Source organism: Stylophora pistillata, chromosome 11 (assembly GCF_964205215.1).
Source record: "Stylophora pistillata chromosome 11, jaStyPist1.2, whole genome shotgun sequence".
Taxonomy (NCBI): Eukaryota; Metazoa; Cnidaria; class Anthozoa; order Scleractinia; family Pocilloporidae; genus Stylophora; species Stylophora pistillata.
In genome coordinates, this window is record NC_142529.1 from 24891059 (window position 1) to 24918518 (window position 27460).

Below are 27460 nucleotides of genomic sequence, written 5' to 3' on the forward strand. Positions count from 1 at the left end.
AAAAGGCAAAAAGTCTCATACTATAATTCATTTTTCAAGAACAACGGGGTAACATTAAGAACAATTGGAAAAGGATTAATACCATTCTTGGTAAAATACCGCAACCCACCAGAATCCATAACCTAAAAATTGGCGATACTATCTACACTACTCCTGATGAAATCAGTAATGGGCTAAACCACCATTTCTGTAGCATAGGGCCAATTTTAGCAAATGAGATTCCCCTCACAGATGCAAAGTTTACTGACTATCTTCTTCCTCTGCCACATGTCTTTTCTCTAACTAAAACACCTTATGATATCATACTAAAACTCATTCAATCGTTACTGCTGAACAAGGCAAGTGGTCTTGATGGTATTTCCGCTAAACTATTAAAAGAGGTGGGACCTATTGTCTCTGCATCCTTGACCTACATCATAAATATTTCTTTAACTACTGGTATTTTTCCTGATGATTGGAAGGTAGCCAGAGTCACTCCAATTTACAAAGAGGATCTCAAAACTAATCCAAATAATCATAGACCTATATCTGTTTTGCTGATTGTCAGTAAACTTATTGAGAGAGTAGTCTTCATATATCTTATTAACCAAGCATGAGGGCTGTACTGGGAGAATATCGGCCCGAGGTCTTGACAGTATGGACCGAGCACAGCGAGGTCCGTACAATAAAGATCTAGGGTCGATATTCTTCCAGTACAGTCCCGAGCAAGCTTGGTTAATAAGAGATTTATTATACGACTGAAGTTCAAAGGGACACAAGTGCGGTATCATTCAGGACCATTCAGGACAGTGCCCGGTCCAATACTTAGACAATATTGGACCGGCAATAGAGCATTTTGATTGGTTGATTTTAGTTATTGGCCCTCTGACTGCCCGAGTCATGTAATAAAACCAGTTATATGATTTTTTACTGAGGCATGATTTACTTGCCGATGCTCAGTCAGGTTTTCAACCTTGTCATTCCACTTTGACTACCCTTCTAGATATAACCAATGATTGATTTTCTAATATGGATAATGGCTTACCAAATGGAGTTCTCTGTCTTGATCTTAAAAAAGCTTTCAATACTGTTGATCATGAAATACTACTTAAAAAGCTCAATTTCTATGGGGTTGACTCTATAAGCTTAAAATGGTTTCAATCATATCTGACTGATCGTAAGCAGAGAACTTATGTTAATGGTTCTCTTTCTGATTACAGTTCCACTGTTTGTGGTGTCCCTCAAGGTTCCATCCTGGGACCTATATTATTCTTGATTTATAGAAATGATCTTCCTGCGAGTAATCTATCCTCAACACCAAGACTGTATGCTGATGTTACTTGTCTAACCCTTAATGCTCATGATCCTACTGATCTACAAATAAAGCTGAAGAGTGATCTAAACAAAATCCAATCTTGGCTCTAAGCAAATAACCTTAGTCTTAATGTGAAGAAAACTTAGCAATTATTGAAATATTTAAAATATTCCATTATTGCTACTCAATACAAGATCACACGTCTAGATCATCAACCTGATGTAAGAATAAAATCGTGTTAATGGACATTCTGTGGATAGAGTCAGAACCCACAGATACCTAGGGGTCGAAATTGATGATACTTTAACATGGCACTCTCAATTTGATCAGATTGTTAAAAAAGTATCAGCCGGCCTGGCAATTCTAAAGCGGGCCAGGGCCGAAGTACTGCGTAATACCTTAATTCACATGTATGTACAATGCCCCTAGTTGTTCCATTTTTCGACTATTGTAGCCCAGCAAGGGGTTTGTATCGGAAAATGCCAATCTGAGAGACTCCAAAAGCTGCAAAATAAGGCTGCTCGCATAATAACCAGTTCTGATTATACAATGATGTCGCCATCTGCTATTTTATTACATGACCTTTGCTGGAATACACTTGAAGAAAGGTGTACTAAACAGCTAATGATTACTATATATAAGGTGGTCCATGATCACTTTCCACCTTGGCCTCATAATCTTTTTCAAACAACATCACGAGTCCATACCTATAATTTGAGGGACTTGGTTCATAATCTCTTTACTTCCAGACCACTCTCTCAAACCAGAAAACGTAGCCTACACTATCAAGGTGCTACACCATGGAATAGCCTCTTAACTACTAGCAAAACCCAGACCACTGTTACTGCCTTCAAAGAATCCCTGCTGACATAGGAATTGCTTTTTGTTAAAAAGATTAACGATCTTTTTATTTTAGGATTTAATAGCTCTTGTTGTAGTATTATAGTAGGTTATTATTACTATAGTCGGTTATTATTACTATAGTCGGTTGTAGCATTAGTTTTTAGTTTTGGCATTGCTGTTGGTATATAGCATTGGAATATTACTATTAGCATAATCAGTAGAAATAGTGCTCGTTCTAGATTACTTATGAATGATTATTTGTATATCTAAGTTACACACGGCTCGATGGAAGAGCATATTTTATATGAAATTGATACTGTGTATAAATAAAGCTTATGTATGTATGTATGTATGTATGCATGCATGCATGCATGCATGCATGCATGCATGTATGTATGTATGTATGTATGTATGTATGTATGTATGTATGTACTGTAGGTAATTAAATTGTTCTTCAATCAATCGATCGACTCATGTTAAACATTGAGTTGGTTCCAAATTCGCGAAGATAGGTAAACAAGTTCCCTTCAAGCGAATGTTCGCAATAAATCAAAAATATTTTGTTTTGCATCTAATGGATACAGAGAAGATAAAGTTTCCTGAAAAATTTTCAATCCTACCTTTTCCCAGGGTGCTGGATTTAAAGCAGCCAAGGAACATGCAAGATAACGCAAAGATTCGGCCGGTTTAGGTCCACTGACCGCCATTTTGTTTGTGAATAATCATCTGCCACCGTGAGAGGGTTCTGGGTACGAAAGTAGCTTCGTTACACAGTCGAGAAATCGTGAATTTTCCGAAGATGAACGATGGTGAGGACTTCGGTACTCACGTGCATTCCCGACGTAGATTTCCCGGAAATGGAGCGGAAGCAAGAAATAAAGAACAGATTACTGGGAATGTGAAAAAATATAACGCAGTCAACTGAAAGTCTGTTGTCGGCACTATCTCGAGGAACAGAAAACCATTTTAGTAGCTGTCGTACCTCACGATTCTTCTCAGTCGTTTCCAAGTTTTCGCCTTCTCAACAGACGTGTTTCCATGGCTGATCGTAAACAACAAAGTAAGACAGTTTTATTATGTTGTTCTCCATATTATCAACGGTTGCCGATTGATAAATCAGAAACTGATGTCGATTGATATATGAATTCGTTGACTTTTACGATTTCCTTGCCTAAATTTAAGACCTACTTTCGCGCGTTCGACCGTTGGCATTTGAGCGCAAATATTTAGAGTACACAAGTTTACCAGCGCGCGAGTACAGTCCAAAGGTAATTCAACCATGTCAGAAGAATCTGTCTCGTGATCTGCTTGAAGCCAAAATGTGCCTTATCCTACACAACAGTTCCCATTAACGGTTGGTGTAATTAATTCGTCCTAAATCACAATTCAAGTCCATAAATCGCTTACTTTCGAAGGCTTGTTTATTGATGTATTCGAGTCACAAGTACGTTTGTTTATGCAGGTTCTACAGACTATAAATAGCACGACCCCATGTAAATCTCAATGCCACTTAAAAGTCATGGTTTTCAATAGCAATTGATCGTTTCCACTGTTACGCATCGACAGAAAGAAATTCCGGCCTTGAATGTTGATTTGCTTTGAAAAAACAGGAACTCAGGAGGCGATAAGTGAGTACCGAGCACATGGTAGAACTAAGGCCAACATAGAATAATAGCATCGAGGTTTCGCATAATAGTATACGGACACGAATAATAGCATCGAGGTTTCACATAACACCATACGGACACGATTAATTGCATCGAGGTTTCGCATAACAGCATACGGACACGAATAATAGCATCGAGGTTTTGACGAACATCATCGGCAAACAGCAAAATAAAATTCCAAACTTAATTTTGGCGGTAATCACCCCTCATATGTCTGATCACACATCAGACATGCGCGCCATTTCCACTGCTTTAAACCCATAATCACTCAAGTATGATAACTGGCTTTTGGTAATGATAAGCTTTCATTGGCCTACCAGGCGAGGCTCTTTGCTCAGCTTGTGCATGGAAATGAGTGCTTTGCAGGGGGTTTCGCTTTTCTGTTAGCAAATCGACGACATTTCTCAGCTTTGTTATCCTAGATTCCTCTATCATATGAACAGATGCAAGACGCACACCATGGTGATATAACAGGTTAGCACGAGTGTATTAATTGTCAAAATCGTGCTCTAAGCTCTCTTAGCTTCATCGCCGCTGCTATGGAAGAACAGCACTTTCAAAAGTGATCTAACCCTAGAAAGGATAATTTCTTTCGCAGATGGACCAGACATCCTTGCTAGACACACTTTTCCCACAGTTCGCGCTCGACCCAGTCCTTATTGTACGTCACGCCTGATTAAAACACGAATGACAAACTGGAAACAAATGTCACGCTTGAGTCAAACGAACGGCTATTTAAAAAAGCGAATGTTGAACTTAAAACAAAGACAAAGTCGACGTCAATACACGAACGTAACGCTTGAATAACACGAATGTCGATCTTCAAATACGACTGTCATGGTTACATAAAACGAATGTCAATGTTGAAAATAAGGAAAACGAATGACAAATGTCACGCTTGAATTAAACGAATGTCTAACTTAGAAAACGACTACCAAGCTTAAATAAAACGATAATTGAAGTTGAAAAACGAATGTCAAGGTTGAATAACAGGAATACTGAAATTGAAAAACAAATATTAAGGTTGAATAAAAGGAATGCTGAAATTGAAAAACGAAGGTCGTATGTAAAAACGGCTGACAAATTGAATTTTGATTGGAAAAACGCGCCATACCTGTAAGCATGCAATGCGGGCGTATTCGTACTCTCGCTAACACATCCAAAGTGGATAAGGTTCAGAAATTGCAATGTTATCGGAGATTGGTTAAGGAACTACTTTTCCAAGTTTTAGGTCTCTTTGTTTTCCCAAACTAAAGATATTCGTCGAAATGTTATGCACAAATTTACAGAACCCAATATGGAGCCGCAGTGTTGGTGGATATATTATTGGTCCACCATCATGGCGATCGGAAATAGTGCAAAACATCCGGAACTTACTTTAACTAGCTAGCCCCCTGATTATCTAGACTAAACCAACAAACGTGTACAAAAGCACTTTTTCTAACAGATAATTTCATATAAAGACTAAAAATCAGTAGATGGGTCTATATTTTTCGACAAACGCTATCGTAGCTGTAAGTCACACAGCCATCATAGCTTTGAAATTCAAACTGCGCTGATTTCCAAACCAAGCACGCTATTGAGCTGAAAATTTTGAAAATATATACGAATTTAGACCCGCTTATGCCTGATGGGGATTAGAAATTTTCGTGACCCTATATTTTTAATTTTCCAATTTAAAGATATCACGTGAAAAACATGAATTTGCTGCTTTTTACCATTACTTTCTTGAATTTAGTTATAAATAGTAACTGACACAATCCTAAGCCTGGCCATTAAACTCTGCAATTCGCTCAATTCAGACAAATCCGTTACTTAATTTGCATTTGGATTTCAAGTTATAAAGCTCAACTTCCGCACTTTTAGCTTTCTCCCCCTCCCCCCTTTTAGCTTTCTCTCCCTCCCTCCTTTTAGCCTTCTCCCCCTCCCCCCATACCCTCCCTTTGTTACTCGTCCCAGATCTTCCAACATGGCAACAAAATAAATTCGCCGCGCAGAGTCTCGTGCATACCGTGAACTACCGCCTGCAAGTAAGCCATCGCATGTTTTGGAAGTGACTTTTTGTCAGAGTTTTATATTCTATTCCGAAATCAATTAAATCTTTGAAATATGGAGTATTCTTACTTTCTCATCAATTTTCTAATCGTTGCTAAATTTGTCGTCGAAAGTAAAGGATAAAGCAATGATATCAGGCGAAAAGTCACATAGCGTGGAGTTTCCAGGTCATGCAAAGGCTCTAGTTTGCGTCACTCTTCTCAAATCAAACCGATTTCTATTTTCTATTTTTCTTTAGCAATTTTCTTTAACTTACTGCTTTCTTTATTCTCGGACTGCCAAGATCAAGTCGGCCACCTCCACCTCTCCCACCCGCGTCAACAACCCCCCACCCCCCCCCCCCCGACACCCTCTGCTTTGATGTATTCGGGAAAATCTTGCCTGCATAGAGCGTGCAAGACAAAAGTATGCTTAACTTTTCAAGAGACGGCCAAGCGGGCGAAATAGGAGGAGGAGAAGGGGGGTGGGGGGGGGGGGTCGGCAAAAAGATCCTCCCTGGGAAATTTGGGTAAACGTGAATGCATGGGAATGTATTTTAATGCTACTTAAGAGTTCTTCGGCCCTTTCCCTTCATGGAATATCATTACCACTGTTATTTTTCTTTCGCAAAAACAGGCAGAGATGAGGTATTCAAAACAGGCAAACCAGACGATAAGGAACTTCTTAGCCTTGCTCAAGAAGTCGTGTCAATCTGGAGACAACTTGGTCTGGCGTTAGGCCTAACAGATGCGAGTTTGGATGAAATCCATGAAGACAATCCCAAAGCGTTGGATAAAGCATATGCCATGCTAAGGAAATGGAAGGAGTCACTTGGATCTGGGGCGAGTTATCAAAAATTAGCTGAGGGACTAGATCACAAGGTTATTAAAAGGCAAGACTCGATAGAGAGATACTGCCATATCAAAGGTGAGTAACTCAAACCAAGGGAGCAATCATTTTTTTTTTTTTTTTTAGTCTTTCTTGTTCGCTAATGTGAAACCAACGTTAACATAACGTGTATCAAGCTCGATTACCAGCCGCTGGTCATAAAAAGAGCCTGTTCTCTGCGGATCTGGGGAGGGGGCAAAAATCGTGCCAAATTTGCGCGTAAACGTTTTAAGAAAAGCATAACAAACACTGGGTGCCACTCCTCAAAAGAAAAAAAAAATAGCAAAAAGCGCGATATTGGGAGAGGGAAGAGGCTTACGTCGAGATTCCGTATTCATTTCGCTAGTAGCCGCGGAAAGTTCTATGAGAATAAAGAATCTCTCCCAGACCCCAAAAAACAGCATAATGACTTGGCCAGGACTCGATCGAAATTATGGTGTATCACGTATAAGTATCCACGCGGTCGCTTGTTAGCCTCGTTTTTATGTAGCACGTTCAAGTCGAGATATTGAGGAAAAATAAGTTTCTGTTAAGTTTTTCACATCATTAAGACTTAATTCGACGCTATACGTTAGAAAAATCCTGATAGAACTCAAACCTTTTGATTGGGAGTCCAGCTCGATAAGCTTACTTTCATAACATAGTACTTGGTTAAAGTATATTCCTTCACTTTACAATAATCTCTCCATAGTCCCAGACATAGCCCCTGAAGCAATCGCCAGACTTGCGTTAGCACCCAAGGATGATGACGGTCTTCAAGAAGGCAAATGTATTTTCTAGGCCTTCGTACATGTGCAAGAGGTCTACGGCAATTAAGAGGACATGTTACGCGGTATTAACGGGCCTTTACACGCTATCATCAGTATAAACATTCTCCATGCTATTTCCTTTACAATTCGTTTGGTGCTGACAAGGAGAATTTAGTTAAGAATCAAAGCTTCTTAGATAGGTATTCCTTGATCTCAATGAATAATTCAGAACAGTGATACTGTAGGTAGGAATGAGAGGCTGGTCACTCTAAGGGTTTAAAAAGTTATCGATTATCACCTACCTTTTTTTCTTTTTTTCTTTAGCTGAAGCTTCAATCCCGAGAAAAGTTCTTACTACCGTGGAGATTCTTCCTGGTAAACCATTTCACGTGACTCGCAGACGAGGCAGAGAAATACAAAAGGTAAACAAATACTTTGTGGAGTTGAGACGGGATGTTCCAACCTCCACAGTCATTGGCTTATACATTAAAGGTCCCCCCGGTTGTGGCAAAACCCAACTAGCAAGGCAGGTTGGAGAAGAGTTTGAACAGAACACTGCACCGCGGGGTCATTTCCAAAATGTGCCGTGTGTTGTCGCTACGTTGCAAGCACAATCTCCTGAGGCAATGTTAGAATCCTATAAAAAACTACACGAGAAGTTAGAAATCCCTAACGCACATGAATGTCAGGGAAGTGTCCGCGAGCGGATCAAGAGTTACATGGAGGATGTTAAGAATTACCTTCGTAGGACATCATCAGTTTGGCTTTTGATCGTCGATAATCTAACAATCAATGATCCAATGAGAGAATTCTGGCCTTCTCCGGGACAGGAAAGCCCATGGGGGGAGGGAACAGTCTTGGTCACGACTCAGGATAGTGAACTCGTCCCCAGATCCCACGTGCATGCCAAGAGTATGCCGCTTGATTCAGGAATGGAAGAGGAAGACGCTATGGAATTGTTAAGAGTCATATCAGGAATGGATGTGGATGAAGATGCTAAAAAAGTCGCTAGTTTTCTTGGATATTTCCCACTGTCTCTAGCTTGCGCAGCAGTTTATGTTGGGCAAATGAGAGAAGATCGCCCGTTATCAAAGTTTTCTTGGAAAAATTATCTGTCGAACCTCCAAAAGTACTACGCGTATCTTGATCATTCTGACTTCACACATCACAATCCATGTTATCCCAAAACAATGCTAGCAGCAGCAGAGTTCGCAGCCAGACGGATGGCCGAAAACAACAAAGTTCTCCGAGCTGCCTTCGTGTTCCTTTCGTACTGCTCCCTACAACCTGTTCCGTTGGATACTGTCGCTGATTATGTCTTACGCGAAGCTAAAGCCAGGGTGCCAGATGACGTCAAGCTGAAAGTAGCAAGGTGTTCGTTGCTAGTATATCCGCAAACAGGAGAAAGGGGAATAGAAGTGGTCACACTTCATCAAGTGATGCGGATGGCGTTCTCTCAAATCAGGCGAAACCCAGACGAATCGGAAGGAAACGTTGATAAATGTGAAGCTTCTAGTGAGTCTCTGAAGAAAAAGGAATTGAATGGGGTACTTCAAGCCTTAAACGAAGCCTACAAACAAAAGAGAGGTCAGTTAAAAAAGGAAGATCTCGCTATAAGGATTCTGTTGTGTCCACACTTGAAAGAGTTTGTTGAAGGAGTGGAGGTGGTCCAGTGGCTTGAAGAAACTTTACTTGTACAGGCGTTGGTTCACCTCGCAGATGGTCTCGTGCACGTTGCTGGGGCAACAGACAATTACCGCGTGGCTTTACTTGAGCGCGCTTATAAGATCAACAAACAACTGGGTTGTACTGATATCGATGCATGCACGTTGCTTTGCGACTTGGGCTACACTTACCGTGAGGCGGGCTTACTCGATAAAGTGATTCCGATTCTTGACGAAGCCAATAAGCTCTGTGAGACTCAAACGGATCGCATATGGATGGAAAAGAGATCTCGATTATTAAACATACTTGCTTTCACGTTCCGTGAAAGTTTTCAGCTGGATTTAGCCAAAGAGTACATGAAGCTATGCGTTGAAGTGACTAGGAAGGCTTATGGGGACATTCACGTTCAGCTGGTTGAGAGATTATGCAACCTAGGAATCATTTTGCATGACAGATGGGAAAACGATGAAGCTATTGAAGTCATGAAGGAAGCCAGAGAAATCGTCCAAGAGTGCGACTCGGCAGAGATGTTCATTCGTGGCCAGGTGTTGAATTACACGGCTAAAGTCCATCTGCGCTGGTATCTCGGTTTGCGTCACACGCATCCACACGTATGCAGCACCCAAATGCATTTGACAGAATCGGCCATGCTACACGAGCAAGCATTAAAGATCTACCACGATCTTCACGGAGATAATCAGAAGTTTACCACCGGAGTTATGATGACATACGGAACGGCGAAACTACATTTAGGAGACATTGACGAAGCTTACGAGATGTGTCAGAAGGCTGTTGAGGTGTATAGAAACTCACAACACATTGCGTGGCCACGAGCGGGTACTTTCCTCGCAGATGTCTTACTCACTCGGGGGGAGTATCCACGTGCGAAGAAGTTTCTGGAAGAGCTTGTACAAGCTCATAAGGATTTGAACCTCGTAGTGAGCCCTGGTGCCTATCATCCAAGGGCTCTCTTGGGTGAGGCTTCTGTGCATGTTGGTGACGTGGAAGCTGGAGAGAAGATCATGGAAGAATGTCTACAAGAGTGGAAAAAGAAAGGAATTCATCCAGAACATTACTGGGTAGCTCGCACGCAAGCGTTTCTGCAAGGACTTAAGTCACGAGAGTCGCAGAAATGCGATGACCGAAGCTTCCATGAGTTGCCCGATAAACTAGATTGATGAAAGATTTAGAAAAGCCTGTGGAGTCGCTGGAATATTTGCTGTTTTGCAAACAGAGGGGCGAGCGCCGGCACAAATGAAACATCTTGTAAATTTGGAGGTACGCACCATGCCATGAATCCCCTCGCTTCGACGCAAATCGGTGGCGAGTTTGTCACGCGTCCACCGTCGATTACACGTCATTAGGGACTTTAAGCAGACCACGACGTCTACAGAAACGAGAACGTGGAAAAACAATAGATCTAATTGGCAGAACAATAGCCCAGCACGTGCGTTTTAGAACGTTGTACATTTCTTAGCCGTCCTTTGCAAAAGAACAACGTGAAATCACCAAAATTTACGTTGTCTGCGAAGCGAAACCGCGGCGGCAAATTATTTTCATTTACATTTGAAACTCAACGCTACTTTTATGCGTTATGTTGAGTTTGAAGTCTGGCGCCCTGAGACGGTAAACACATGAGGCCATTTTCGAAATTCTAACTAAAAGTAGAAACTCGTTTTTTAATCGACGTCTTCCGTGGCGTTGCCGTCCTGACTATTTAAAGTCCCTATTGTGTGCAACACAATTTGTACGATTGATTTGCTACTTCTCGAGTCTAAAACGTATTTGACATGCTTTCTATTTTCTCGTTTAATGTAACCATTTCGTCGGTGAAAGAAACCTTATTAACTCTACTATTTGACCGAGCGAATGCTTTTGTGCTTGCTCGTACAGGCCTAGCTGTAGTTGGTGAAGAAAAGTTTTCATTTCTTGTGAAGCATCTTCGGAATAGCTATCAGTCTGCAGTTTCACGCGAGTTGCTTCGCATGTGAACAGTTCAGCCAATTAAATGGAGACACACACCGAAGGAGGATTTTTTGACTTATTGGTAGTTTTGCATTTTCGAAAATGACCGAAGCCTTGTGCTTTTTGACTAGCTCTGACTCTGTGAGTAATCATAACAGTCTGACCTGTTTTTCCGTGCGTGTGTGTGTGTTTGTGTGTGTGTGGGAAATTTTCCTATTGCCAATTATTGAATTTTCTGATGCCTGCAAGCAAGTATTTTTTGTCCACGACAAGTCAAAAGAGGATGCCATGTTACTTTCCTAGTCTCTTATTTAAGTCACTTTTAACATTAAGAGTATCGAATGGTCTTTGCGAGCACTTGCGAGCGTGCGAGCAGTGTGTTTATTTTTGCGAGCAAGAGCAGTTGTCAAAGTTTTCTTGCGATCAGTGAGCACTTTAGAAAATACAGATGGCGAGCAGCGAGCACTCTAGTAAAATACAGATGGCGAGCACTTCGAGTACTTCGTAAATTTTCCGCCAGCCGGAATCTCTCTTTTATTAGTAGGATACGTTGTTTAGCGCCAAGTAATAGCTAATAATCTGGCTGACACCTACAAAACAGAACAAAAGTGCAAAGCTAGGGCGGCTCAACCATTCCCTGCATCTTACAGCCAATTGTGCACTGCTTGATGCCACATTACGTCACGTAGCTTCGCGTGAGTCAGTCAGGGTGGAAGCTCAAGAACTTCAAGAGCTCTTAAGGAGATGTACTGGATCCAAAGCCCGCTATCTAAAGTTTTCCATCTCTTTCTAAGCCGACGCTAAAATGGAAGATATATTTTGTTTGGTTATATAGTTCTTATGAAATCTAAATAACGTGATATTCGGTCTAACAAGCATTTTGTGCTTCGGTTTCGATGATCCACAAACTGGTTTCCCACTGATTGACTGAAAAAACTTCAACGCGATGAAACTTTATTTATTTGGAGGCTTCTAGAATCTAACCAATTACAGCCGTACAGACCTGACAAGCTCTATTAGTAGCTCTAATTGTCAAATAGTCTAGATTACTTTCTACCTTCGAGGGTGCCTTTCGAGAAGAATTCTTGCATTTTGTGTTTCCGCGCGACATATCTACAAACCCTGATAATTTACTCAAATAAAAAGTGGGAATTTAGATCATCAAAGGTTCGCAAGTAAAGTTGTCTCCGTAGGAGATTTTGTCATCTCCCGCCATGTCGAGCTTCGTCTTAATATATCAGAATTTCCGGAAAATAGATCGTGTTACAGTCACGTTTTGTTCTTCAAGCGAAAGAAGGGAGGGACATCCAACCGGGCAAATCTCGACAAACGTGAGATCTGAATACATTGTAATGCTACTTGAGAGTTTTTGCCCTTTTCCCATCCTGGAATATAACTACTATTGTTATTTTTCTTTTGTAAAATAACTACATTTTAGGAGACATACACGAAACTTGCGAGACATTTCAGATGATCATTGAGGTTTACAGAAACTCAAGACACTTAGACGCATATAACATTTTTTCCTGGCTATTTTCGAACACTTACCGGTAAAGTTTTCTAGAACTTCCTTCAATTAAATTTGCTATAAAACGATGCAAAGAAATGTCTCAACAATGGGAAATCGGAGAATCGAACGCAATTTATTAGTCTTTCTATTAGTGGAGCCCCATACCCATGGAACTATCGTCAACCTCTTTTCGCTTGATTGTCACATGACTGACCGAACGCACGTACGTACGTACGTGCCTTCAGACTGCACGGGTAGGGTAGGGTAGGGGAGACTATCAAAACGAAGGGAGGGGTGTCTCAGGCGAGTCTTGGCAAATGCACATCTCTTATGTTATCATTAATATTACGAACTTGGGAGCTCCGCTTTTAGGCTTGGCTAAATCTATACATTACTCCTTGTAAATATTTTAAAAAGAGTACGCTTGTGCATTCACGAATGTAGTAACTACACTTGTGGGGTAACGATACAACCGCCTCCCGGTTAGGTCAATGGATAGAGCGCTAGAATGTTGTGCAGGAGGTGAGGGTTCAAGCCCTGGCCGGACCAACACTCGAGGTGTTAAAATAATTGAGAAGAATATGATACCTTTCTATAACATCAAGTAATGATTAGATATTCTAGTCTTCACGGATAGGGACGAATAAATGGAGGTCCCGTCTCCTACAGGGTTATGGGGTAGGAGACGTTCATTTCCCACGCACGAGATTACTGTGTGATGCATGTCCTCCCCTGGGGTGGGATGGGTGGGATTTAATGGGTGGGCTACTCGCATGGATCGTATATGTTCCGTTCTAGACCTACCCTACTGCGGTAATGCAGTGAAAAATGGTGAGAAAAAAAGAACAAAGGCTAGCTTTGAATAGCAGACGCTTTCATCGAGCGACCTTCCTTACCCTTCTCTATTAGAGACTATAGGGGCTTTCTCAAGATTACTGCAAGCTAAGTGGCCCATTTATCACTAAATCAGCTTATGATACCTGCAGCATTGACCAATTAAGGTACTGAACAAGTTAAGTTGCATTTTGATGATGCCTCCATCCAAGCTGTTGTCTTTTGCTGCCAGCCCATTCATAAGAGTCACAAGTTAGAAAGCAAATTCTCCTGCTAAAGGGTTAGTAGGTGACAGCTCTGGATCTCGCACTTCCAACCACTTGGCACTTGGCAGACCCTTGAAAACATCCACCGAATAGGATGCAAGTTGGAATGGTGCTCAAAAATTCCCAGGGCAAGAATACCATCAGTGCCACGTTGCTCAAGGACAAACGCTTCAGGGCCTGATGATGGATTTTCCTGGGCACGTTTAACTTCTTTACCTAGTAAAGAGAGTAAGGTGGAGATAACTCAAGTTCTGAAAGAGGCACTGGGTAATTCTACAAAACGTAATGCATAAAGAAAAAAAGTAATGGTAAATAGGGAAAAAAAACTCTCACACAGTGACTTAAAGTAAGATTTGAGGTAGAAAAAAAAGACAAAGAACAGTGAAGATATCACCCAAAAGGAAACTAACTAGCAATTCTTGCTAGAAACACTTGACAGAGACCCTTTGCGCAGTGATCGTGAAAGGGTTGCCTCTCACTGCATTGACCAAGTTTCAATCCGCTTTCCATTTGGTATTTCATGAAGTTTTCTATTAGTTATTGTTTCCAGCTCTTGCTCTAAGTAATCGTCTTTGATATCTCCTATTTTCTCGATCCACAAACGCCAAAAACACAATTTAAATAGAATCTTAGCGTCATATCAAATATATACTCGAAGATCTTACTATCATTTGTGAGAAAACATGATTTTGTCTCCAATACATGTGTCTCCTTTTCGAAATTAATGCCTTGGACCTTAAGCTTTCGGAAAACTTACTCCTGTAGGAAATTCAATCGTTCTTCAATCAATCCATCGACTCACATTAAACATTGAGTTGGTTCCAAACTCGCGAAGATCGGTAAACAGGTTCCCTTCAAGCGAATGTTCAAAATAATTAAAAAATACTTTTTATCATTTCGCATCAGATGATACAACGGCGATAAATTTTTCCCAAAATTTTCCAATCAAGGAACATGCAAAATAACGCAAAGATTCGGCCGGCTAGGGTCCATCGACCACCATTCTGTCATCTGCCACCGTGAGAGGGCTGCGGGCTCGAAAGTAGCTCCGTTTCACAATCGGGAAATCGTGATTTTTCCGAAGATGAACGATAATGACGAGTTTGGCACTTCCGTGCATTCTCGACTTAAATTTCCCGGAAATAGACCGGAAGTAAGTAACAAGCGATAGTGTAAACTTGATCAATGAAAAAAATGTAACACAGTCAGCAGAAAGTCTGTATTCGGTCTTATCTCATGGAAAAGAAAACCATTTTGGTGGCTGTCGTATCTCAAGATTCTTCGCAGTCGTTTGCAAGATTTCGCCTTCATAACAGAAGAAAATTGGACTTGTCTATATGATTTCCATGGCTGATCGAAAACCGCAAAGTAAGACATTTTTCGTTATGCTGTTCTCTTTATTGTCCACGGTTGGTGATTGATAAATCTGTAAATGTCGATTGATATATGAATTCAACGACTTAAATTTCCTTGCCTAAATTTAAGATCTACTTTCGCACGTTCTACCGCAAGCGTCTGAGCGCCAATATCTTGAGTAAACAAGTTTAATTATCAGCGCGTGAGCTCAAATGTAATTCAACCATGTCAAAAGAAGCTATTTCGTGATCTGCTTGTGGCCAAATGTGCCTTTTGCTTCACAATAGTTCCCATCTACGGTTGGCGTAACTAATTCGTCCAAAATCACAATTTCGAGTCCATAAATTGCTTACTTTTGAAGGCCGGTCTACCGATATATTCGGGTCGCAGGTACATTAAGTTTGCTTATTTGCATATTGTGCAGGCTATAAATAATAGAGCGACCGCATGCAAATCTTAATGTCGCTTAAAAGTCCTAATTTTCATTAACTTATTTGCTGTCTTTTATCTTTACTTTCTTAAATTTAGTTATAAATCGTACCTGAGACAATCCTAAGCCCGAGCGATCAACTCTGTAATTCACTCAATTCAGACAATAATTAGTTTATTTGCATTCGGATTTCAAGTTGCAAAGTTCAACTTCCGCACTTTTCGCTTTCTTCCCCTCCCCCCATACCCTCGCTTTGTCACTTGTCCCAGATCTTCCACCCGTCCAATATAGCGACCAAATATAGGCACCATGCTGAACATCGCGCATACCAACTACCGCCTGTAACGGCAGGCCATTGCACGTTTTGGACGTGACATCTTGTCAGAATTTTATATTCTGTTCCGAAATTAATCAAATCTTTGGAATACATAAACCATTTTATTCACGCCTTCTCGTCAATTAATTTTCTAATCGTTGCAGAATAGACCCTTCGAACGAAGAGCGAATGAGTAAAACGCTTCCCTTTACAGTGGCAATGTATTGGTTCGTTGACTAAGAACGTTTACTATATATGTAGACCTAGTGTGATTTATTTGCTAAGTTCTCTATTGGACGAATAAAAGTGTGACCGCACTCTTTGGAACCAAAATTAGACTTTCTGCTCGAGATTCAGTACCTCCGAAATTCAAAATGGAGCCGCATAACGGCCGATCTTGACATATTAAAAGCGCTTTGAATGGACTTTAAAACAATTCGGATTAAAACACTTACCTCTGTCAGTTGTTTAGTAAGGTTTCACGTCTTCTCTTGTGACTCTCGCTTTGCTGGAAAAAATTCGGGCCTTTCCCAAATCAAAATCAAAGTTTTCAGTCGATTTCATAGGGTCTGCTTGTTGGGCTCCACTATAGCAACGCGTTTTCGTCGAACACAGGCAAAATTTAACCGATTTTACCCAAATTTTCGACAGCAAGTGCCTCGTCCATGTGCATGCATCCGCCATGCTAAATTTCACTCGCATACATTACAAATACAGCAAGATTTCATCGGCTAAACTAGACCTTAGCCCGAGTGGTTGCCATGGACGCCAGATTTATGCAAATGCATAATTTGGTATTAACCAGAGAAGTAATAATTAACTCGAAGTTTCTTGTAGAACGCATGCGCGAACTAAATTTCCACCGCGAAACAGCCGTGCCTTCCACGGTTTTATCGGCCATATTGGTTGGGGGTCAAAGAAAGCCTCGTTGCGTAGCAACGAGCCATAGAATCTCTTATGATAAGAAGACGCGCATCGCTACCCTCCTTTAAATTTTCGCTTTGTTCAATTACAAAAATTAATATTCATCGCTGAAAAAGAGAAGACATCAATAAAGGCGAGTGACTTTTTCTCCTCTCGGCGAAAAACCTTTTCTTCTCTGCGTTTTATGGGAACATTGAGATCGTTTTTCTTTGGACATAACCTCGCGGCCGACATAATGCCAGAAGGTCAGAGTACAGCTCTTCCGAATGACTTTTTGTATTTAAGTAACTTAATTGTACAGAGGAAAAGTTGAAATAAATGTGTTTACGTGCTCTTTAAGCCTTTTCGTCCAGACAGGCCAACATACTCTTGAAAAAACAATAACTCGACAAAGAGAAACCCTTGGTTTAATGGTTTTGGAGATAGGTGTTCTGTCGGCGGCTGTAACAACGATAGAGGAGATCCGAAAAAATGGGTCATCCACTCACATGTACAGAAGTTATCGTTCCACAAGCCCAAGCAATCATTAATTGAAGCATGGTCTCGACAGGTGCAGAAGGGAAGAAAATATTTCTCAATAGGAAAGTCAAGGCAGAGTGTTGTCGTCTGCTCCAATCATTTTCGAGACGGGAAGCCTTCAGTAAGCAATCCAATACCTACTCTTTTTTTGACTCCTTTTGAGCATTCAAATACAAAGTCACCCAAAAGGCGGCGATTATCAACATCGGTTGCTAATGGTGATATCATCACTGCAAGTGACGAATTGATGAGAAGTGGAGACGATTCCCCAGGATTAAAACTGTGTACAGCCTGTGCACAGATAACCAGAGATGCTGATGTTCGACTCTGTACTGGCATGCAAAATACAGATGCTTTCAGAACCTTATTTGAGTACTTACTCCCACCATAAATCCTAAAATTTAAAACTACACAATATCGATGGCTAAAAAACGTATTCTAATTTCTCAACCGAAAGAAGTGCTTTTTAAAATGCCATTCTCGCACCATGGCGGCCACGAGGTCACCTTCAAACAACATATCAATCTGCCCATAAAACGCAGTGATAAAAAGATACTTCGCCAAAAATTCTGCACTTACCTTTCGTAACGCCTTATCTATGTTCCTACTAGATTTGGAGACGAAAATAAGTGATTTTCCCTTTATAAAGTTACGATATTGAGCGAAGGTACCGACGTGCGTCGAATAATTACAAAAGAATATATTGCTTGGTGCTACGCAACGAGATTTTGTTTGACCCCCAAACAATATGGCCGTAAAAACCGTGGAAGGGTCTATTTGTCGTCAAAAGTAAAGGATAAAACGATAACACAAGGTAAAGAATCGCATAACGTGAAGTCTCCAGTTCACACACACGCGAAGGCTACAGTTTCGGTCTCTCTTACTAAATCAAACCAATTTCTACTTTCTATTACTCTATAGCAATTTTATCACTTGCTGTATTCTCGGACTCCGAAGTTCCAGTCGGCCACCTCTCCCACACCCGCCAACCGTCCCTCCCCCCTCGCCACCCCTACTCTGCTTCGATGCATTGGGAAAAATCTTGGTTGGAAAAAGCATGCAAAGCATAAGTATGCACAACTTTCTGAGGGGCAAGTGGGCGAAAACAAGGAGGTGGGTGGGGGGAGGGGAGGAGCAGGTTGAAACATCCTACTTGGGAAATTTTGAAAACATGAGATACGAATACATCGCAATGCTACTTGAGAGTTCTTCACCATTTTCCCATCGTGGAATGTCATTACTTTTGTTATTTTACTTTCACAAAAACAGGCAGAAGTGAGGTGTTCAAGACAGGCCAACCAGACAACAAAGAACTTCTTACCCTTGCTCAAGAAGTCGTGTCAATTTGGAGACAGCTTGGTCTGGCGTTAGGCCTAACAGATGTGAGTTTGGATGAAATCCATGAAGACAATCTCAAGGCGTTGGATAAATCATATACCATGTTAAGGAAGTGGAAGGAGTCACTCGGATCTGGGGCGAATTATCAAAAATTAGCCGAGGGGCTACATCACAAGGTTATTAAAAGGCATGACTTGATAGAGAAATACTGCCATGACGAAGGTGAGTCGCTCAAACTATGGGAGCAGCTATGTTTTTTTTTTCAGCCTTCCTTGTTCGCTAATGAGAAACCAAAGTTAACATAACGTGTATCCAGCTCGATTACCAGCCGCTGGTCAAAAAAAAAACCCGCACTCTGCGGATCTAAGGAAACGACACAAATCAAGCCTCCAGAGTCCCGAGTCTAGCATTCTTTCCTTTGCGATAAGAGAGGATTCTCTCAGGAAAGGTAGCGTGGGTCCATATCCCAAGCAGGGCCTTCTTCCTTCGATATCGATAAGATCAGTCTGCATCCAAATACACAGCGGTCTTGGGTCGAACGATAGGGTATGCGCAGATTGCTAAATTGGGGCAAAGCACGTGCCAAATTTCCCGCATAAAATTTTCAAGAAAAGCATAGCAAACACACGGTGCCACTACTCGAAAACTTACATACTTAGCAAAGGTCGTGATATTGGGAGAAGGAAAAAGCCTATGTAGAGATTCCGTAAACATTTCGCCATGCCTGTACCCGTTTAAAGTCCTATAAGAGTGAAGAATCTCTCCCAGATCCCACAAAACAGCTCAATGACCAGGCCAGGGCTCGACTGGATCGAAATCTTGATAGAACCCAAACCCTTTGATTCGGATTCTAGCTCGCTAAACTTACTTTCACAACATAGCACTTGGTTGAAAGATATTCCTCCACTTTACAATTTTCTCTCCATAGTCCCTGACATAGCCCCAGAAGCAATCGCCAAACTTGCAGTAGAACCTAAGGATAATGACGGTCTTCAAGAAGGTAAATGTATTCCCTTCGTACATGTCCAAGAGATCTAGAGCAATTAAGAGAACATATTATACGGTATAACAGGCCTTTACACTCTATCATCAGTCTTTACATGTTTCATACTCTTCCCTATACTTAACAAATGGTAAACACCACAGCGTACACTATTGAGTTATGGATGCACGCGGGAGGTTGCTAAGCACGAAAGAAGCGTAAGAGTCGGTCGAGGCGATAGCCGAGAGCGACTCTAGCTTCTTGAGTGCTTAGCAAACCTCCCAAGTGCATCCATAACTCAATAGTGTACGCTGTAGTGTTTACCATTTGTTTTATAACATAACATTGATACATTGTAGCTAAAGAGTTCCCTTTTATTTAACAAATCTTACGCGACCAGAAAAAAACAAGCGCGCGCGGAAAAATAGTCTTTGCATTTGCTCACGTCAGCAGCGTAGACCCATGGGCAAATGGGGGACGCTAAATTGACCAATCAGAGCGTGCGCTTTACTTCGGTTATGTTATAAAATTCCTTTGGTGCTGACAAAGAGAATTTAGTTAATAATCAAAGCTTCTTGGGTAGGTTTTCGCTGATCTCATTGAATGGTTAAGAACAGTATTACTGTAAGTAGGAATTAGAGTCTGGTCACCCTGAGAGTTTAAAAAGTTAAAGATCATCATATCGCTTTAAATATATATATATATATATTTTTTTTCTTTAGTTCAAGCTTCAATCGCGAGAAAAGTTCTTCCTTCTGTGAAGATTCTTCCTGGTAAACCATTTCACGTGACTCGCAGACGAGGAAGAGAAATACAAAAGGTCAGCGAATGTTTTGTCGACTTGAGACGGGACGTTCCAACCTCCACAGTCATTGGCTTATACATTAAAGGTCCCCCTGGTTGTGGCAAAACCCAACTAGCAAGACAGGTTGGAGAAGAGTTTATACAAAACATTGCACCACGGGGTCATTTGAAAAATGTGCCGTGTGTTGTCGCTACGTTGCAAGCACAAACTCCGGAGGCAATGCTGGAATCCTACAAAAAACTACACGAGAAGTTAGAAATCCCTAACGCACATGAATGTCAGGGAAGTGTCCGCGACCGGATCAAGAGTTACATGGAGGATGTTAAGAATTACCTTCGTAAAACATCATCAGTTTGGCTGTTGCTCGTTGATAATCTAACAATCAATGATCCAATGAGAGAATTCTGGCCTTCTCCGGGACAGGAAAGCCCATGGGGGGAGGGAACAGTCTTGGTCACGACTCAGGATAGTGAACTCGTCCCCAGATCCCACGAGAATGCCGAGGTTATACCGCTGGATTCAGGAATGGAAGAGGAAGACGCTATGGAATTGTTAAGAGTGATATCAGGAATGGATGTGGATGAAGATGCTAAAAAAGTCGCTGGTGTTCTTGGCTATTTCCCGTTGTCTCTAGCCTGCGCAGCTGTTTATGTTGGGCAAATGAGAGAGGATCGCCCGTTATCAAAGTTTTCATGGAAAAACTATCTGTCGAACCTCCAAAAGTACTACGCGCATTTTGATCATTCTGACTTCACACATCACAATCCATGCTATCCCCAGTCAATGCTAGCAGCAGCAGAGTTCGCAGCCCGACGGATGGCCGAAAACAACGAAATTCTCCGAGCTGCCTTCGTGTTCCTTTCGTACTGCTCCCTACAACCCGTTCCGTTGGATACTGTCGCTGATTATGTCTTACGCAGAACTAAAGCCAGGGTGCCAGATGACGTCAAGCTGAAAATAGCAAGGTGTTCTTTGCTAGTATATCCGCAAACAGGAGAAAGGGGAACAGAAGTGGTCACACTTCATCAAGTGATGCGGATGGCGTTCTCTCAAATCAGGCGAAACCCAGACGAATCGGAAGGAAACGTTGATAAATGTGAAGTTACTGGCGAGTTTCTGAAGAAAAAAGAATTGAATGGGGTACTTCAAGCTTTAAACGAGGCCTACAAACAAAAGAAGGGTCAGTTAAAAAAGGAAGATCTCGCCATAAGGATTCTGTTGTGTCCACACTTGAAAGAGTTTGTTGAAGGAGTGGAGGTGGTCCAGTGGCTTGAAGAAACTTTACTTGTTCAGGCGTTGGTTCACTTCGCAGATGGTCTCGTGCACGTTGCTGGAGCAACCGACAATTACCGCGTGACTTTACTTGAGCGCGCTTATAAGATCAACAAACAACTGGGTTGTACTGATATCGATGCATGCACCCTGCTTTGCGACTTGGGCTACACCTACCGTGAAGCGGGCTTACTCGATAAAGCGATTCCGATCCTTGACGAGGCCATTAAGCTCTGTGAGACCAAAACGGATCCCATATGGATGAAAAAGAAATCAGGATCGTTAAACATTCTTGCTTTCACATTCCGTGAAAGTGGTCAGCTGGATTTAGCGAAGGAGTACATGAAGTTAAGTGTTATTTTTTACTTATTGGCAGTTTTGCATTTGCGAAAATGACCGAACCCTTGTACTTTTCGATTAGCTCTGAGTCTGTGAATAATCATAAAAGTGTGCCTTGTTTTCTATGTGTGTGTGTGTGGGAAATTTTCCTATTGCCAATTATTGAAATCTGCAAGCAAGTATTTTTTGTCCAAGACAAGTCAAAAGAGGATGCCGTGTTACTTGCCCAGTCTCTTATATTAAGTCACTTTTAACATTCTAGGTGTTCCCAGAGTGGATACCCAAAACGCTTGTGAAATGAAAGTTTTTAGTTCAGTACATGTCTAAAACAACTGATGTTGTGTTCCATAAACTGTTATTTAACGGGCGGGAGGTCTGTATGGGGAAAATAATGTGCCCGTAGTCTTGAGTGCGGTCTGAGGTATAAGACCGAGAACTCTATATACAAGACCAAAGGTACAGCTCTTTCTCATTACCGATACAGACCGACAAAAAGACAAAGAAAAAAAAAAGAAAAAAAATTACATACACATGCATATATATATATATATATATATATATAAGCAGAAATGTAATGCTCAAGAGGCCAACTCCAATGTAGCTTTGTTGGTTTATTAGTTCGACGTTTCGACCGTCTCCGTCTTCCTCAGGAGCATACTAATTACAAGAGCACTATTCAAATTTAAAATTCGTGTCAACAGTAAACATGTCATGATGTAATAATATAAAAAAAGAATAGATAACAGCGAAACGTGTTATGGTGACTAAAATATATAAGTTAAAGTAGTTATAATTCATGTAGTAAGCTTATTGATGGTAGGATTTTAGTCTTAAAATCCAATAATTTTCTCTTGCTTTTCTGATTTTGACTTCTAACTTTTTCAATAACCGTAAGTTTAAGATGGTCGACTCCACAGTTCTTAAAATGTCTTACAGAGGGTATGTTTTTATGTCCACCCTTGATGTCGCTACGGTGTTGATTGCCACGGTGGTGAATTGGGTGACCTGTCTCGCCTACGTACTGACATATATATATATATATATATATATATATATATATATATATATATATATAAGCGAAATAGGCAACGTAGGATGATGCTGATGACGTGCCCTCGACTTCGGACGTGCCCTCGACTTCGCGTCTAACTACACGAACATCTCCCCAGATGATCGCCAAATCGTCCTACTTGATAAGGGCTGTATTAAAATCCATATGTGCGTAACTTGAGTAGTCCATTTGCTAGTATATATATATATATATATATATATATATATATATATATATATAATTATACCTCAAGAATTAGGTTACTTGAACTTTTACTGCAACTCTGAGTTTCATGCCTCTTGCGAAGCAATCGTCAGGCAACTGCCAGAAATAACGGTTACAATTGTAACCGTTATTTCTGGCAGTTGCCTGACGATTGCTTCGCAAGAGGCATGAAACTCAGAGTTGCAGTAAAAGTTCAAGTAACCTAATTCTTGAGGTATAATTATCCATAGCTCTAGCCCTGCTATTGAGCACTTTTTAGTAGATGATGATCTCATTCCGCTATTTTGGTTATATATATATATAAAACCAAATAAATGCGAATCTGCTTTCATCAGCTTCGATGTTGTAGAATTCTACCTCTCCATAACGAAAGATCTACTCGGACGTGCCCTCGACTTCGCGTCTAACTACACGACCATCTCCCCAGATGATCGCCAAATCGTCCTGCTTGCTAAAGAATCACTACTATTTAGCAATGGGACCTCTTGGCAGAAGAAAAATACCAACGGCCTTTTCGACGTCACCATGGGAAGTTATGATGGAGCGGAGACATGTGAACTAGTCGGCTGCTACCTCCTATCACAGCTTGCGACTATACCAGAAATTAACATCGGACTTTACCGTGACGACGGCCTTGCAGTTATAAACCAAACACCCCAAAAAGTGGAGAGAATTAAGAAACAGATTTGCACGATATTTGCCCAAAACAACCTCAGAATTACCATCGAGGCAAACAAGAAAATCATCAACTTTCTTGATGTAACGCTTGACCTGATAACCGGCAGATTCCGTCCCTATTCCAAACCAGCAACTACCCATCTATACGTACACAGCAAGTCTAACCACCCACCTTGCATACTACGAAACATCCCAGAAGCAGTTAATAAAAGACTTTCTGAAATCTCTTCTGACGAAGACATGTTTAACAAAGCCGCACCTCCCTACCAAGACGCGTTACACAAGAGTGGCTACACATACAAGCTGCACCTCACTGAACCGGAACCGCACCGACCGCAATACCAAACCAAAAGGCGAAGAAACATAATTTGGTTTAACCCACCATTTAACAGAAACGTTCAGACCAACATTGGCAGAGCGTTCATTAACCTTATTGACAAGTGCTTTCCAGTCACCCACAAACTGAGGAAAATTTTCAATAGAAACACCATTAAACTGAGCTACTCATGCACACCAAATATGAAACAGATCATAGACGGGCATAACAAAGCCACAATCAGGAACGCAAAAATGTCCGAAGATAGCCGCCCCCAAAGATTGTGCAACTGCAGGAACGAAAACGAATGCCCTTTAGGAGGGGAATGTTTGCAAAGCGAGGTCGTCTACCAAGCCACAGTCGATACCAGGGAAGAAACTGAAACGTACGTTGGCCTCACAGCGACAGATTTTAAGACTAGATGGCGCAACCACCAAATGTCGTTCAACCACGAGAGACGGCGAAATGACACAGAGCTGAGCAAGTACCTGTGGAAACTAAAGGAGAAGAGGGAAGACTATTCGATTTCATGGAAAATTATTGCTAGGGCTAGATCATATTCCAATGCCACAAAACGCTGCAATTTATGCCTCACTGAGAAATTTTTTATCTTGTCTTATCCACATGAAGCCTCTTTAAACAAGCGAAGTGAAATAATATCCAATTGTAGACATCGGCGAAAATATATTCTCAGGTATTCTTAACGCTATTATCGGCGCGCGCACGGTTTTCAAGATTTGAATTTTTTAAACAATGTCATGTGATCACGTTGCTGAGTTAGAGTTAACCGTCACGATGCCTCAGTGTGTATGGAGTTTAACCGATGAGTGGATCAACTTTTGTTGGTCTACGAAACAGGCTGTATTAAAATCCATATGTGCGTCACTTGAGTAGTCCATTTGCTACTATATATATATATAAAATCTGTAGACGAGGGAAACCCTAACCCAGTACACCCCAGGCCAAGTAATCATACTTAAATAAATGTTTCAAAAGAAAATTTGCTCTGAGCGGGATTTGAACCCACGTCCCCCTGTTACTAGTCAGGTGTGATTTTTTTTTTGTTTTTTTGTTTTTTTTGTTATTTCTACTAAGACAGCTCAATATGAGCTGTTTAATTACAGCTATCTTACATGACATGAATTAACTAGTTACTAACTGTTTTACATACAATCTTGTTTTATAGTGTGTTACGCTGTGTGGCCGTGGAGGTTGTCTTTAGGGACTTTACGCAACCATGACGGCGACGGCAACGAGCACGTGGAAAAACAAAAAATCTAATTGGCAGAACAATAGCTCAGCAGGTGCATTTTGAAACTTTGCACATTTCTTAGCCTTCCTATGCAAAACAACAACGAGAAATCGACAAAATTTGCGTCGTCTGCGAACCGAAACCGCGACGGCAAATTATTTTAATTTCCAGTTGGAACTCAACGCTACTTTTATACGTCATGCTTAAGTTGAGCTATGGCGCCGTATAAGACAGTAAGCTCCTGCAACCATTTTTGAAATTCTAACTAAGAGTAGAAATTCATTTTTTAATCGGAGTCTTCCTTGGCGTTGCCGTCCTGATTGCGTAAGGTCCCTTATGTACTTATGACTACGGTTGTTTATATTTGGAGGCTGAACCGGTCGTTGCTCACCCTGGCTATTATATCGTTTATGCACCATTTCTGTTTAGAAAGATGGATGGTGCCTCTGGCTTGTTTACCGACTTTTCGGAGTTCACTTTTTGCGGGGTTAATGAGGCGGCATTTAGGGTGGTTGGCGAAGTTATCTTTATGGTCTTTTAGGGTGATAAAGCTTGTAGTTTTGTGATCTGTTCCGCGCTGTCGTCGATTTTGAGCTCTTGGGCGATGAAGTTTGCTTGTGAGTCAATGATGTTAGCGGCGTCGGTGCTGGCTTTCTTGTAGGTGGTTGTGATGCTGTCCCTCTGGATTTTGTCGTGATGCGTCTTGTCAAGCTTGTAAAAGTTTGAGGTCTTGTCCGCAGGGATGAAGGCTTTTGTTGATTTTTTGATTTTGTTGATGTCTTCGTTGAGTTTGTTCTGGAAACTGTTATTGACGTTTCTAAACTTTATGCTGTGTACCATGTCGAGAAGATCTGCTTCAGACTTGTCTAGGTCGCTGTTCTGCGGTGGGCACTTCCTTGATTTAAAACCAAAATTATCGTTCTTTGCTGCATCGTTGTTGCTTTGTTCATCGCGGTCGAAGAAAAACGCTTTCCATCTCATTCGTTTGGTGACGCTTTCTACTTTCTCTATCAGTCTTTTCAAATAAATTTTCCTAGGTGGTATCGGTATGTTCTTAGTTGAATAATCGAAGCGGACTTGGTCCATCTTTGGGTGTCGCGGTTAGACTACTGTGCTCAAGTAGTCGTTTTAGAAGCGTTATAAATGTGAGAGTAGAGCCCACCTTGGCATAAAGTGCTCAATGCTGCATTAGCAGAGCTGGGTATACATTAGTTGAAGAATTAAAGAGGACGCATCGATTCTCTGTTACTCTGAGTTTCGCGCCGAAGCGCTCGTCAGACAGAGTTTTATTCAATAAAGAACATACCTCCTTATAAATAGTGGTTAATTAATTCGTACCAGCGGGTGTCGCGGTAATCTCGTGCGTGGGAAATTAACATCTCCTGCCCCTAACCCTGCAGGAGACGGGACCTCTATTTATTCGTCCCTATCGGAGAAGACCAGAATATCTAACCATTTCTTGATGTTATAGAAAGGTGGCATCTTCTTCTCAATTATTTTAAGACCTTGAGTGTTGGTCCGGCCGGGGCTCGAACCCTCGACCTCCCGCACAACAGTCCTGCGCTCTATCCATTGAGCTAACTGGGAGGCCAATGGCATTCTATGACGGTGATCAGCTGACATCATTTGATCTGATTGGCTAAGAAAGAAGACCAACATTGCGCAAGCTTGCGATAATGTGATTGGTTAAAAATGGATTTAATCCGCGTAAGTAGAAAACGCTCTCTGCTCTATACGAAATGAACAAAGTTTTTAGTATTGTATGCGCAGTTTCTCACGCCACGCGCGTTGCTTGTAGTTTAGTTGTTAGTTCAAATTTTTAAGCTAAGGATTTCGAGGCTAGCCTGTAAGAAGCATTAACTTCGAATCGTCACCGGATAGATCATCGTATGTAAATTGTTGTGGTCGTTGTTTACAAAAATACAAGGAATCTGGACGCACA

At 41.3% G+C, this 27460-nt stretch overlaps 3 protein-coding genes across 5 annotated transcripts in view; 2 read left to right on the forward strand and 1 right to left on the reverse strand.

Moving 5' to 3' along the window:
- LOC111339864 (phosphatidylinositol 4-kinase alpha) overlaps nucleotides 1–2982 on the reverse strand; it is a 31861-nt gene extending 28879 nt beyond the window's left edge. The window contains exon 1 of the mRNA XM_022946589.2: nucleotides 2758–2982. Within this exon, the coding sequence (XP_022802324.2) occupies nucleotides 2758–2844 (87 nt within the window). The 5' untranslated portion in view covers nucleotides 2845–2982. The remainder of the gene's footprint in view (nucleotides 1–2757) is intronic.
- Nucleotides 2983–3012: 30 nt separating this feature from the next.
- LOC111339865 (uncharacterized) lies at nucleotides 3013–11166 on the forward strand. Of its 3 annotated transcripts, XM_088738201.1 has the most exons (5): nucleotides 3013–3197; nucleotides 4227–4278; nucleotides 6475–6765; nucleotides 7418–7489; nucleotides 7800–11166. In XM_088738201.1, the coding sequence occupies exons 2-5, from the start codon at nucleotides 4248–4250 to the stop codon at nucleotides 10316–10318; spliced, it is 2913 nt and encodes a 970-aa protein (XP_088594327.1). In that variant the 5' UTR covers nucleotides 3013–3197; nucleotides 4227–4247; the 3' UTR covers nucleotides 10319–11166. The 3 variants fall into 3 exon arrangements, with proteins under 3 accessions (XP_088594327.1, XP_088594329.1, XP_088594328.1); XM_088738203.1 differs by lacking the exon at nucleotides 7418–7489; XM_088738202.1 differs by lacking the exon at nucleotides 4227–4278 and having other exon boundaries at nucleotides 3019–3197.
- A 3701-nt stretch (nucleotides 11167–14867) lies between these two features.
- LOC111339870 (uncharacterized) lies at nucleotides 14868–22332 on the forward strand. Its single transcript, XM_088738204.1, has 4 exons — nucleotides 14868–15083; nucleotides 18530–18820; nucleotides 19527–19598; nucleotides 20303–22332. The coding sequence occupies exons 1-4, from the start codon at nucleotides 15053–15055 to the stop codon at nucleotides 22051–22053; spliced, it is 2145 nt and encodes a 714-aa protein (XP_088594330.1). The 5' UTR covers nucleotides 14868–15052; the 3' UTR covers nucleotides 22054–22332.
- Nucleotides 22333–27460: the final 5128 nt, after the last annotated feature.